This window comes from Trichechus manatus, unplaced genomic scaffold, assembly GCF_000243295.1.
Source record: "Trichechus manatus latirostris isolate Lorelei unplaced genomic scaffold, TriManLat1.0 scaffold00031, whole genome shotgun sequence".
Taxonomy (NCBI): Eukaryota; Metazoa; Chordata; class Mammalia; order Sirenia; family Trichechidae; genus Trichechus; species Trichechus manatus.
In genome coordinates this window covers 12,929,844-12,944,068 of record NW_004443967.1, presented here as the reverse complement: position 1 = coordinate 12,944,068, position 14,225 = coordinate 12,929,844, and the positions used below count along the sequence as shown (strand labels likewise).

Here is a 14,225-nt window from a genome sequence, read left to right as displayed (position 1 = left end):
TCAGGAGAGGTGTGTGTCAGGGTTGTATCCTTTCACCATACTTATTTAATCTGTATGCTGAGCAAATAATGTGAAAAGCCTGGTGGTGCAGTGGTTAAGCATTTGGCTGCAGTTCGAAACCACCAGCCGCACCTTGGAAACCCTATGGGGCAGTTCTACTCTGTCCTATAGGGTTGCTGTGAATTGGAACTGACTCAACAGCAGCAGGTTAGGGACTACATGAAGAATGCGGCATCAGAATTGGAGGAAGATTCATTAACATTCTGTGATATGCAGATGACACAACCTTGCTGAAAGAGAAGAGGACTTGAAGCACTTACTGAAGATCAAAGACTACAGTCTTCAGTATGGATTACACATCAACATAAAGAAAACAAAAATCCTCACAACTAAACCAATAAGCAACATCATGATAAACAGAGAAAAGATTGAAGTTGTCAAGGATCTCATTTTACTTGGATCCACAATCAATGCCCATGGAAGCAGCAGTCAAGAATTCAAACGACGCATTTCATTGGGCAAATCTGTTGTAAACAACATCTTTAATGTGTTAAAAAGCAAAGATGTCACTTGAAGGACTAAGGTGCGCCTGACCCAAGCCATGATATTTTCAGTCTTCTCATATGTATATGAAAGCTGGACAATGAATAAGGAAGACTGAAGAAGAATTGATGCCTTTGAATTATGGTGCTGGAGGAGAATATTGAATATACCATGGACTGCCAGAAGAATGAACAAGTCTGTCTTGGGAGAAGTACAGCCAGAGTGTTCCTTGGAAGCGAGGATGGCGAGATTTCCTCTCAGGTACTTTGGACACGTTAGCAGGAGGGACCAGTCCGTAGAGAAGGTCATCATTCTTGGTAAAGTAGAGGGTCAGCGAAAAAGAGGAAGACCCTCGAGGAGATGGATTGACACAGTGGCTGCAACAAGGGGCTCAAACAGCAATGATTTGTGAGGATGGCACTTGACGGGGCAGAGTTTCGTTCTGTTGTGCACGGGGTCGCTATGAGTCGGGACTGACTCAACCCACCTAACACAGGCTATCACATGGCAACACTTCACTGGCGATGAACAGAGTCCAGGCTTCTCAAGAGTTAACCCAGAATGCTCCTCTCAGAATGTTTAACTTGGAGAGTGACATGATCAGATCTGTGCCTTGGAAAGAAACCAGAGTGGAGCTTTCCCCCACGAACCTACTTGCTGAACTTCTTGCTTTGGGTCGTAACGGAGTTTAGGTGCTGTGAATGTGGAATCGTGATATCTGGTTGCCTGACCGATTAGGTCAGCTATTCGAACAGAGTACCTTAAAGTGAGGTAATCAGATCAGCCTCATCTGCTTCACCTGGGATCTGGTTAGAAATAACAGTTCATGAGCTCTACCCCAGTATCCCTGAATCTGGTTCTCTTTGGTTTGGACCCGGGAATCTGTAATTTAACAGGCCTCTAGGTGATTCCTATGCCTATCAGATTTGAGAACCACTGCTATCACGAATAGAGATGTCTCTGAGGGAATAGCCTCAGGCTTAGGTTTACAACAACCCAGGGCAGGTGAGAGTGTGAACTGGGCCTACAGAAGACGTTTCTGAAGGTTTGTGTTTAAATGAGAACGTATGGTTCCAGAAGAGAAGAAATAGTAGATAAGGCAGCTCTTTGAATTCTTGAGGAAATGGAATTCTTGAAATGTGAGTGAATCAGATGATTCATTTGGGAATGTAATCATGTTTATTTTCTCTAGAAGAAAAGAAGTTCTATGGAAACTTTAATATTTTTGCTTTTCCATCTTCCATCGGGATCCAGCCTGTGAGACACAGCACACTGGTGGCTGCAGAAGTGACACTAGCAAGAGGGGTTTCTCACCATGGAGTCAGTTGCTCACGTCGGCATTGCACTTTACAAAGTGTTGACACATCTGTTCTCATTTAAACCTCTCAAAGACCAACTACCACCACCACCGGGGCCTCTGCCACCGTCATTGTCAAACCACACAGCATTCATTATCACCTCGCTCTCGAGAAGAAGTAACTGACCAGGCAGGCGAACTGCTTTGTCAAGGCCTGTTTCCTTGCCCATGAGACTGTGTGGACTTCTCTTAATTAGAACTTGTCCTCTTTGGTTTTTAAAATCCCAGTACTTCTTCCTTTGCCACCTCTCTTAAGGTAAAGCAAACCATGGGATCTCCCCAGTTGTCCCTTCCTCCCTCACATCACCACTTCCTCATTCCTAAAGATAGTCCCGTGCCATGCATTGCACAGGGAAGCCCAGGAGTTTAGTTTTCTGCCCATTTTGTCAGGGTCTCTCCAAATGCCCGCAAAGGACATATTTCCAAGGAGGCTTTAGAGAAACCTACACAAGAGTATGGAAAGCCTGCATTCTCCTTCCACCCTAGTCACTTACCTGCTGTGTAAACCTTTCCAGACCTCAGTTTTCTGTCTGTAAAATGGAAATATCATGGCCTGCTTCACACTCTCGTGTGAGGTTTATAATATTCTGAACGTGAAGCACCGACCGCAGGCCTGGCACACAGGCGGTGTCCAGTAAACGTTACCTATTAAATTCCCTCCCTCACTCGTCCCATGCTTTTGTTCTCTCTTCCTCTCTTCTTACACAGCAAGAATCCTGCACATGTTTTTAGCAGCTCTGCCATCCTAGGAAATTTGAAAGGCCCCTTCTCTTTGTTTCCTTGAGGGCCTATACTAACTGGTATAGGGCTGTGGTTCTCAGAGTGGCTCCCAGACCATCAGCATCACCTGGGAACTTGTTAGTGCAGACTCTCAGGCCCTGCCCACACCTCCGAATCAGGGACTCTGGGGGTTGGTCTAGCAGTTGTGTTTAACAAGACCCCCAGGTGTCTCAGCGCTGACTCCAATCCAGCCTGAGGCCTCTGGTATAGAGTAAGGTACGGGCTCTGGAGCCAGCTTGCTTGGGTTTAGTTCCTCTCCCACTTCTATTAGTATGTGGTCTAGAGCATGTGAAGTGACATTTCTGGGCTTTCGGGTCTGTTGACGGGGGTTAGGAGCGTCTACCCCAGAGGGCTGTTGGGAGGATTAACTGGGGCATTTCTGGGAAACCCTGAGAGTATCTGGAGTGCGGTGCTCGGCCGCAAGCTTGGCTCACGCTGGGGTCACCTGGTCAGTGTTTTTTCTTTTTAAATTGTACTTTAGACGAAGGTTTACAGAACAAGTAGTTTCTCATTTAAACAGTACACATACTGTTTTATGACAATGGTTAACAACCCCATGACATGTCGACACTGTCCCTTCTCGTGCTTGGGTTCCCTGTTACCAGCTTTCCTGTCCCCTCCCGCCTTCTAGTCCTTGTCCCTGGACTGTTGTGCCCCATTAGTCTCCTTTTGGTTTATGGGGCTGTCTAATCTTTGGGTGAAGGGGGAACCTTGGGAGTGACTTCACTACTGAGCTAAAAGGGTGTCTGGGGGCCATACTCTTGGGATTTCTCCAGTCTCTGTCAGGCCAATAAGTCTGGTCTCTTTTTGTGAGTTAGAATTTTGTTCTCCATTTTTCTCCAGCTCGGTCCAGGACCATCTGTTGTGATCCCTTTCAGAGCAGTCAGTGGTGGTAGCCGGGCACTATCTAGTTGTACTGGACTCAGTCTGGTGGAAGCCGTGGTAGTTGTGGTCCATCAGTCCTTTGGACTTATCTTTCCCTTGTATCTTGTTTTCTTCATTCTCCCTTGCTCCGAAGGGGTGAGACTAGTGGAGTATCTTAGATGGCTGCTCACAGGCTTTTAAAGACCCCAGACGCTACTCACCAAGGTAGAACGTAGAACATTTTCTTTATAAACTGTGTTATGCCAGTTGAGCTAGATGTTCTCAGAGACCATGGTCTCCATAATCCTCTGCCCAGCAATTCGGTTCCTCAGGGAGTTTGGATGTGTCTGTGGAACTTCCATGACCTTGCCTTATACAAGCTGTGCTGGCTTCCCCAGTATTGTGTACTGTCTTACCCTTCACCAAAGTTACCACTTATCTATTGTCTATTTAGTATTCCCCTCCGACCCCTGCCATCCCTCACCAACAAAGATTGTTTCTTTTTGTGTATAAACATTTTCATGAGTTTTTACAGTAGTGATCTCATACAATATTTGTCCTTTTGTGATTGACTTATTTCACTCAGCATAATGTCCTCCAGTTTCACCCATGTTATGAGATGCTTCTCAGATTCATCATTGTTCTTTATCGTTGCATAATACTCCATTGTGTGTATGTACTATAGTGTGTTTATCCATTCTTCCATTGATGGGCATCTAGGTTGTTTCTGTCTTTTTGCTATTGTGAACAGTGCTGCAGTGAACATGGGTGTGCATATGTCTATTCGTGTGACGGCTCTTATTTCTCTGGAATATATTCCTAGGAGTGGGATTGCTGGATCGTATGATATTTCTATTTCTAGCTTTCTAAGGAAGTGCCATATCATTTTTCAAAATGGTTGTATCATTTTGCATTCCCACCAGCAGTGCATATGATTTCCAATCTCTCTGCAGCCTCTCCAACATTTGTTATTTCCAGTTTTCTTGATTTGTGCCAGTAAAGCCGAGGTGAGAGTCACCTGGGCACGTTTAAAAAACACTTGTGAATCTGTAATTCTTCCAAAATACAAAGCTTAACATTAAAAAAAGAAAATACTGATGCCTGGGTATCAGTTGAAGATGTTAACAGCAGACTCAGCAAAAATCAGTGTTAGAGACCCAGGAGGAAACTTGCTTCTGCAGATGCTGCGGACAACAGGAGGTGGAGTCTCAGATTTTCTAAATGTCTCTTTGAGGGCATTGAGCTCCACCCCATCATTACACAGGTCGGGAAACTTGAACCCAGAGACATCCCCCAGCTCTTTCTGCTCACTCTCAAGATGAACAGAGTTCCCCTTCGGGACAATGCGCCATAATTGTCCGGGGTCCCATAGCTGGATGAGGGTGAATAAAAGTCCCCAGAAGAAGAGCTGAGAGAACTGCTCCAGCTTGGGAAGTTCAGCAGGGGCTGAGCGTGGAAATACTCTGGGATGGGTATAGACTGTCTCCTGGGTTGGAGACATACTGGACACTTTCCTGGACCAGAGGAGGCAAGAGTCCCAGCCACACCCTGGACCTGGCGCAGCAGCATTGACAGAGCCACTGAGTATGGCAGTGGGTCTTGCAGCCTCCCTCCTTCGCTCCTGAGGACCAGAGGGACAGATGTTGGGGTGGGAGAGGAGACAGCAGACAGGGCTGTCAAGGAAGTGCTGCAGAGGCTTTTCTCAAAGTTGTGTGACCCCCGTTCCATCTTTCCGTGGACTCTTGAACCCCACTGGACCCAGCTTGCATCTGGAGGAGGGGCTGGGGAAGGCACCCATGGAGGGAGTGAGGTGTCTTGCAAGGTCCCGGAGCCAGACCAGAGTGAGCCCGGGCCTTGGGACCACGGCGGCCTTTGGGCAGCAGCAGTTTGAGACCGAGATGTTTCCTCTCCATTGTGCTCTGGAGCAGAGCTACAGTATGTGTCTATTTAAATGGAAAGCGATTAAATGCAATTGAAAATTCAGCTCCGCAATCCCGGGAGGCAAGCTTCCAGCACTCAGAAACTCTGATGTGGCTCCTGGCTATCGTATTACACAGTGCAGACAGAGCATTTCCCTGCCACCCCCGTGGCTGGAGGGGCCAACCCTCTGCCTCCCTCTGGACCTGCTCAAGCAAGTGCTGACCTGTGAGGCTGTGCTCACCTGCCTTCTCAGGAAGTCTCTCCCGATCCCCCTGCCCCCACATATTCACCACTCCTTTTCTAGGTCCCCACCCCCTTGCTTGTGCCTCTATTGACCCCTGAACTTCCTCTGGCACCAGGGTTTCCAGGCCATGCCTTTGCCCCTGAGCAGACACTGGGCTGGAGTTGGGGACCCAGGTTTTGCATTTGAGCCTTTCTTCGCTGAGCCCCTACTGTAGACACGGGGCGCTCCAGTAAACACGCATCACGATGAATTAACGGTGGATCTTGTGTGCCTGCTTTTTTACTAAAAATGGTTTCTTTTGTCAGCTTTTCTCACTTCCTGCCCAGCTCAGCCCCAAGTGGCGGGATGTAACCTTGGATGAGTGAAGTCGTCTTGAGGAGCTAGGCTGTGGGCGCCTCCCTGTGGACAGACCCCCTCACCGCCTGGCGCCATGGTGCCCCTGCTGAATTGGTTGCTTTGTGTGATCAGTATGTGGGGTTCATGTTTAGGGCCTTGTCTAAACTTAGTTGTCAGAAGTTTTTAATTTTTTCATTGCTGGCACGTAGCACAATGCTATCCCCTCTTGTGAAATTGTTTACATACCCTCTTTTTATTTGTTGTTCTAAGTGTCCTTCTTGTATTGCAACATAATATTGAAGCCAGGTCCTCAAGTCCCAATGTGGGTGATACAGACAGTTACATAAAGGAGATTTGAAACTAACAAAAAATACCAAAGGCAGAGAGGATTGTTTTCATTATTGCATATTTATACAAAAGTACTTAAGTATAATGTTTTTTAGTATATAATGTTAAATGTTAACACTACAGAACTTGAATAATGAAACATTCTACTAAGAAAGAAATACTGCTCATGAAGGTTTGCATGCCCACCGTGCCCAAGTCAGAGTCCCTCGTTTGTGTCGCAGAAGCAGGGCGGGAGGGGGTTGTACGCCGCATACAGGCTGCACTCCTCACACAGCTGGACGGTGGCAGAGGACACAGGGGTGACAGACTCGGCCTGGGTGTCAACGGCTGAATTATTATTCTTCAAGGGCCCAGCAACACAGGGCTTTGCAGCTCTTAAGAAAAGACATACACAGAGCATCAGATTAGAATTTTTTTTTTCTAAATCCGTTTGTTACAATTTTCAGGGGTATCTGGGAAGTTTAGGGCTGGAGCCAATCAAACATGTGACACCAGCCCTTGATTGAAGCTCTCAGCCCCTGTCCCAAGTGTCTATCTAATCCCTTTGTCTCCTAATGTTATAAACATAAAACCAGGCACCAGCAAATAAGCAGCAGTGACTTGCAAGCATGGGCCACCCAGCTGGTCCCTGCAGGCCCACGAGGTTTCAGCATGCCCAGGGAAGGTGCCCCCATCCGCTGTGGCCTGGACTCTGGGGTCTGCCGTCTAACTCACAGCCTTACTGTGAGCATGAGTGCTTCCAACTACCGCTCTCCCATCTCTGAAGCTTCCTCTCCCCAAACTTTAATTATCTCTTGTCTGACCTACACCCCTTGTCGGGTGTTCCCCAAGGATCTTCACACAGTTTAGCTTTCCCATAGGCCTAGAGGCCCACCTCACTGTCCCCAAGGCAACCAGCCCTGAATGAGAGAGCTCCTGAGAACTCCCCGACTCAGGCAAGAGATCAACTCAATATTGCCCATCATCTGAGGGAATAAGGCAGAAGCTCATTCACTCCATCTCCCAAGATTCTTCAGTCTACAGGGTCCAGGACAGAGGGGCTCAGTCCAGGTGCTGAATTAAATGCTTGCTGTTTTTAGTTGCCGCTGAGTCAATTCCAACTCAAGGTGACCTCATGTGTGCAGAGTAGAATGGCTCCGTAGGGTTTTCAAGGCTGTGACCTTTCAGAAGCAGGTTGCCAGGCTCCTCTGGGTGAGTTTGACCTACCAACCTTTTGGCTAGCAGTCGAGTGCTTAACTGGGTGCACCACCCAGGGACTCCTCAAACTCTTGAAGGGAAACTCAGTGTATTTGAAGTCATTTAAATAACCAAAGCAGCGCTAACTCACAGAGCCACCAGGATGAGAACATTCTCTTCATAAGTTCACAATTCCAAGCTAGCACAGAAAAAAGCCAAGATTCTAACTAACTCGTCCTTGCTTTTTCAAACCCACCTGCCGTTCTTGACTTCACCCAGAGTGTGGTCACAGGGCAAGGAGTGGCCTGCTCGAGCAGAGAGCACCCAAGTGTCCCATTTGAGGAGTATTAGTTACTGTTACCCACGTGACTCACTTCCTTGCTCTGGTCACTTTGAAGTAAAGACCTATGACAACACCTGTCAGCACCAACGCCGTAAGCAGCAAGCAGCTACCGACGATGATCATGATCATGGTCTTGTGGTCAAACATCTCACACACACCTAGGCAGAGAAGGGCAGGCAAGCAGTGAATGCGGCTTCCCTCCCAACACAGCCACTAAAAACAAAAAACCGTTGCTATGGAGTCCCTTCCAACTCCCGGCGACCCCATGTGTGTCAGAGTAAAACTGCTCCATAGGGTTTTCAAAGGCTGGTTTTTTCAAAGTAGTTCACCAGGCCTTCTTCCAAGGCGCCTCTGAGTGGACTCGAACCTCTAGCCTTTTGGTTAGCAGCCGAGTGAATTATTCATTTGCAACACTCAGGGACTCCAACACACCCACACCCACTTGGCAACCTCGATATACTTCTTTCCGTGGAGGAAGAATGAAGCCCAGACTATGATCCTTTAGTGTGTAACATGAGCCAGTCTCCACAGGCAGGCCGGGCTGGCCTAGGGGTGGGCAAAGGGTGTATCCATGGATAAGAAAGGACTGAAGTACAAAATCCAAGGAGAAGGAAAATTAGAGGAGAGGAAGTGGGAAGAACGTCTGTCTCTTTTTCACCTGGGTCATGTACAGCTGGAAGGAAAAAGCAGGCTTGCGCTTGAGCTGACGGTTTCACTTACAGATCCCTGGCCTCCGGAAGCGCATTCACTGCCGGAGTCAGGAGTCAGCACTGACCCCTTGCTGTACATGCAGCTTAAAGCTCTCCCATGGGAATGAGTAAGGGAGTGACTTTATTCAAAATGTTATACCCAAGACGCTGACAATATGCAAATCCATTTTGTAAGTGATGCATGTTTGAGGGAAAAAAGGCTTTCAGTTCTCCCACTGATAGCTAGGTCATACTACCTCAGGGGTTTAAGGAGATTCCGGAGCTTCCAGCCAAATCCCTTCCTCAGGCTGTCAGGAGTCACCTGCCAGACCAGGTCTCCAGAAGGCCCTTGTCCCCCATTCTGTCTTTCCAGCAGGCCACAGGCCTTCCTCTGCCATTTTCCCTTCTAAATGCAGAATTCTTCCTGGGAATCTGAGTTGTCTGGAATAAGCAGTTTGTTTAATCTAACACTCTGAAACAGGGAAAGTGGGCTAGATGAGAACACACTGACTGCTCAGCCTACTTACCCACAGTTAAACAATCCAGAGCTGGGGGAAGGCCAACTGCAAAAAGGAACTAAAATAAACTTCAGGGAGCAGGATATTTTATAAGGAATTTCTTAGACCTGTATTGTGAAAAAGAAAGTTCTAATCATCCCTGCTAGGACTAATTATCATTAAGATTCAAGGTTCAAGAGTTTGCTCTAAGTACAGTCTTCCAGCAGAACTAGGAGAATGGACAGCCACCGTCCAGCTCCAACCTTTATACCAGACAGGACACAGCCTGTGTGACATCAGCTCTCTGAACGTCAGGCTCTTTCACGGAGTTCTGAATTCCATTCCATGTTTAGATGTATTTTAGCCCCCATGGAAACGTAAATACTAGTTTGAGTCACTTAATTCTAATAAGTCTTGTTTCAGGTTTTATTTTCCCCATAGTAACTTTCAGGGTCTGACTGCTAATCCAAAGCAGCTTTTAGATTTCAATTTAAAAAAATAAAAGGAAGAGACAGTAATGTGCGGAGGCTAATACCTAAAAATACCCTTACACCTAAAAGTTCAGTGAGAGAACACAGGTTAGACTTGACGATGAAATTCACAAAATGAAATAATAGGTAGCCATTTAATAGGATTCTAATCTATGTTTATAGACATTGGAAGATTTTCACATTTTATAGTTAAGATGGAGTCCTGTGTGGCACAGGGGTTAAGAGCTCAGGCTGTTAACCAAAAGGTCAGCAATTCAAATCCACCAGCCGCTCCTTGGAAACCCTATGGGGCAGTTCTACTCTGTCCTATATGGTCTCTGTGAGTCGGAATGGACTTGATGGCAATGAGTAAAGTTAAGATAAAAGGGCCACAAGGATAAAGCTGAATAAGATACCTGTTCTAGCCAGGTTTGTATGATTTTAAGGTACTCACAGCCAATCAGGTAAAATTAAATAAGGAGGCTTCCAGTACAGACAAGAAGGTGTAGACTCACTTCTCCCTGCTAAGTACAACTCTAACCCCTAGAAGTAACACAAGGAGAACTCTGAAAGTTGGAAAGAGGAAGGCAAACCGGTTAGGGACCCCAAGTCTGAATGAACAGCACATGGGCAGAACAGAATCCGGTTGATTCATTAACGTTGAACTCACAGCCAACAGTACTATAACTCACGCCTGATCCCAGCCTATGTAACACGTGTATTTTCTCCCTAAGAAGGCACATTTCAGCCTTCTTACACTTAGGAACACCAGACAGCACTTCAGCACTGCACTTGGGGGCCACTTCAAACAGTGCAATCACCAACAAGAAGCACAAAAATGCAAAAACGTGGCGCTAAATAGACCATGAAATGGACACTTGTTTATATCCTGAGAGCTGAAACAAGAAGGCTGGGAACGTATGCATCAGACGACTCAAAGTTTTTGTCATTCTGCACATGTCTGTGAATGACACAAAAGTGTTGCTGGTGCTGACTTTGGGATTACAAAGAAATTTTAGCGAGTAGGAGAATTTTCTGAAACCTTGGTGGCATAGTGGTTAAGAACTACAGCTGCTAACCAAAAGGTTGGCAGTTTGAATCCACCAGGTGCTTCTTGGAAATCGTATGGGGCAGCTCTACTCTGTCCTATAGGGTCACTATGAGTTGGAATCGACTCGATGGCAATGGGTTTGGTGTTTTTTGTTTGTTTGTTTGTTTTTTTAAGAGAATTTGCAAATACTGAATCTGCGAATAATGAGGATTGACTGTACATATGAGCATTTAAAAAATCTGGAATGAGAATGAAATAAGGGAATAAAGCAAAGCAAAGGATCTCAAAGTACATGCATCAACTTATACATAATGATTATTGATGGGTGAATGGGATTGGGGGTTTAATTTTTTTCTTTGTCTTTACTTTCTTGGTTTTTCTCTAAAACATATATTGCTGTATATGCTATTTATGAGTAAAAGTTGCAGGTATAAGTTGTTTATCGGTAAAAATTAAAAGACTCTCACTGTAAGGGCATCAGCCATCAACCAAAGAGAAAAGAGAAAAAGTGTTCCTTTAGGAGTGGAGTTGATTATTAATCATAAATCAGTTTCCATTACAAAGTATTTGTTTCTTTTTTTTGGTGCAAATTTAGTTAAAACTTCTTTTTAAAAACCATCTTTCTTCATTCCCCAAATACTCTCTGCTCCTTTATGAATTTTACATACAGAAATCATTATCACTTCTCTTCCCAAGCACTCTAAGTGGGAGAAACCAATTACTGGTGGCTTACTGTGTCGGGGGCAGACGGGGGGGTAGCCCTGGTGGTGCAGTGGTTAAGCGTTTGGCTGCTAACCAAAAGATTGGCAGTTCAAATCCACCAGCTGCTCTTTGGAAACCCTAGGGGGCAGCATTGGCCTCAGAGCAACGGGTTTGGTTTTGGGATTTTTACCTCGTGCAGAGCTAAATACCATTCAGATTAGCTGTGTGTTTAGGCAGAGATCACCCGTGGTGCATCGAGCCCCACTCAGTGGGGTGTGCCAACTTTCCTCCAGGGCTTCAAATCAGTTAGTTCCAGTTCAAACCCGTGCTGAGAATTTGCATTTCTAACAAGTTCCCAGGCAATGCTAATGCTGCAGATTAGGGACAAATTCTGAGTAGAGCAGTGGGTTCTCAAAATTTATTATACATAAGAATCACCTGGGGACCTTGTTAAACTGTTGATTCTGATTCAGTGTAACTGGGGTGGAAATGCAAATTCTCAGCAGGGGTTTGAACCGGATTGAAGCCCTGGTTGGAACCTTGGACCTTTTGGTTAGCAGCCAAGCGCCTCAGTGAGAATCACCATTAAACGGTACAAAGATAGGAAAAAAGCATCAGAATCTTTTCCCACTTCTCGTAAGTAGAGACTTTGTTCTAATGAGGCTGGGTGAATTCTCAAGCCACACTGGGGAGCCTCTGGGTTCCAAATTCAGCTGCTCCTGCAGGTGGCCGTAACAACCACAGCGATGATGATAATGGCTGACAGGCTGACGGACGACTGTGCATCAGGCACTGGCTCCTATAGATATTCACTCTCCACAGAGACCCTAAGCGGGAAGTAATGTTGTTGCCATCCCCATTTTATTAATGGAGGCAATAACAAATGGGGAAATATCAGAGAGGTTGAGAGCTTGCCCAAGGCCACACAGCTAGTAAGAAAAGGCCAGGAATCGAGCAGTGAGTCTGATTCCAGAGGCAGGCTTCACACCACAAAACTCCCTCAACCCAACCCACTGCCGCCAAGTCGATTCCGGCTCCTAGCGACCCTACAGACAGAGCAGAACTGCCCCACAGGGTTTCCAAGGCTGTAATCTTTATGGAAGCAGACTGCCGCATCTTTCTCCTGCGGAGCGGCTGGTGAGTTTGCACCGCTGACCTTTTGGTTAGCAGCCGAGTGCTTTAACCACTGCACCGCCAGTGCTCCTTACCACAAAACTAGTGGATCTCAAACTTCGTGTGCATTAGACTCAGCAGAGGAGCTTTCAAAAATCCTCACTCCCAGGCAGCATCCCTTACCAATTAGATCACAATCCCCTGAGTGGGAGCCAGGCTTCAGTGTTTTGTATAAGTGCCCGGGGGGGGGTTCCAGTGGGAGCCAAGCTTGAGAACACGCACCACACTGCAGTAACTCTCAGGGCTGCATGAGAACTGCCTGTCAATGCTCTCAACAACCCTCGGTGGCTGCTGGTAGCTGCTGTAGAGTCTGCCCCAACTCCTGGCGACCCCACGCACAATGGGACAAAACTCTACCTGGTCCTGTGCCGTCCCCACGATAGGCTTCTGATCAGACTGTTGTGATCCATAAGGCTTTCACTGGCTGATGTGTGGAAGGAGATCCCCAGGCCTTTCGACCTTTCTTCCTGGTCTGCCTTAGTGTGGAAGCTCCACGGAAACCTGGTCAGCATCATAGCAACACGCAAGCCTCTGCTGATAAATCATTTTACAGACCAGAAAACTGGGATTAAGAAAGGTGAAATCACTTGTCCAAAGTTACACAGCAGGTAAGTGACTAAGGTGGAAGGAGAACTCAGGTTTGTCAAATGCTTGTGTATTTTCTTCTAAGCCATTTTGGAAATATGTCCTCTGAGGACATTAGGAGAGACCCTTGCAAAATGAGCAGAAAACTACAGTCCTGGAGTGCTCTGTCCAATGCAAGGCATAGATTATATTTAAGGATGAGAAAGTGGTGATGTGAGGAAAGAAAAGTGCAACTGGGGCGCTGCTAAGGTTCACTTTACTTACAGCAGGGTGCAAATGACACAGTGACTCCTAACAGACTAGGGTGGAGCCTATGAATTTGCATTTCTAACCAGACTTCAAACAGGTACTTTCTGGTTTGACCCCCTGGTGAGAATTTGCATTTCCACCTCAGATATACTAAATCAGAATCTACATTTTAACAAGATCCCCAGGTAATATGTATAGATAAGAATTACCTGGGGATCTTGCTAAAAATGTAGATGTATATGTAAGAATCGCCTGGGGATCTTGTTACAATGTAGATGCTGATTCAGTACATCTGGCACGGAAAGGCAAATTCTCAGCATGGGGGTAGAATCAGCATGAATTAGTTCAAAGGTCTGATTTCTAACACTCTCCCAGCTAAGGCAGAAAGAGCTGATCAGATGGCCCTGGGTTCAGGTGGGCTGTGTCAGAGCTCAAAGCTGAGATAATGTGTGATAATAACCCTGAGATCTTTTGAAATGCCTATTCAGGGACCATTCCTCCCTCTGGTCTGTCTCACTAGATCTGGGTTGGGGCTGTAGAACCTTCATTTCTAACAAGCCCCCAGGTGATTCGGACAAACAAGGCTGTCTGGGGAGCCACTACCTGACATGCATCCTGCCCTTTAGACAATCTGAGCTGGTTCTCATCTACTTAAAAAGAACCTTCGGTATTGTTTTTCCATGTTGCATTTGTCCAGGAGCTTCCTACTTCCCACTAGGGAAGGAAGGGACCTAGGGGGGATTTTTGAAGGGAGCATCTGGCTGGGCTTTGAACAACGGGTGTGACCTGGAAAGGGAAAGATGGGAGTCAGAGAGGAGGAACCATTCCTGCTGGAGGCAAGAGCCCAAGGCACCACTGGGGAAAGAAGGGACAGGCTGGTGCTTTGGGAAACAGTCTG

At 46.4% G+C, this 14,225-nt stretch overlaps 1 protein-coding gene across 1 annotated transcript; it reads right to left on the bottom strand.

The window, feature by feature from the left end:
* Positions 1 to 6,588: 6,588 nt before the first annotated feature.
* Positions 6,589 to 8,700, bottom strand: FAM24A (family with sequence similarity 24 member A). The gene is made up of 3 exons (XM_012555157.2): positions 8,632 to 8,700; positions 7,943 to 8,124; positions 6,589 to 6,766 (listed from the first exon to the last, which is right to left on the bottom strand). Exons 1-3 carry the CDS (start codon positions 8,698 to 8,700, stop codon positions 6,589 to 6,591), a joined length of 429 nt encoding a protein of 142 aa, XP_012410611.2.
* Between the last annotated feature and the right edge of the window lie 5,525 nt (positions 8,701 to 14,225).

What these genes read in the sequence shown, in the direction of transcription:
- FAM24A (XM_012555157.2), bottom strand. Translation starts at nt 8,700, where the DNA reads ATGTACAGCAAGGGGTCAGTGCTGACTCCTGACTCCGGCAGTGAATGC. An exon ending in CTTCCGGAGGCCAGGGATCT is followed by an intron (nt 8,125 to 8,631) that starts GTAAGTGAAACC and finishes TTTTGTTTTTAG; the next exon opens with TGGCTGTGTTGGGAGGGAAG. An exon ending in AAAGTGACCAGAGCAAGGAA is followed by an intron (nt 6,767 to 7,942) that starts GTGAGTCACGTG and finishes TCTTTTCTTAAG; the next exon opens with AGCTGCAAAGCCCTGTGTTG.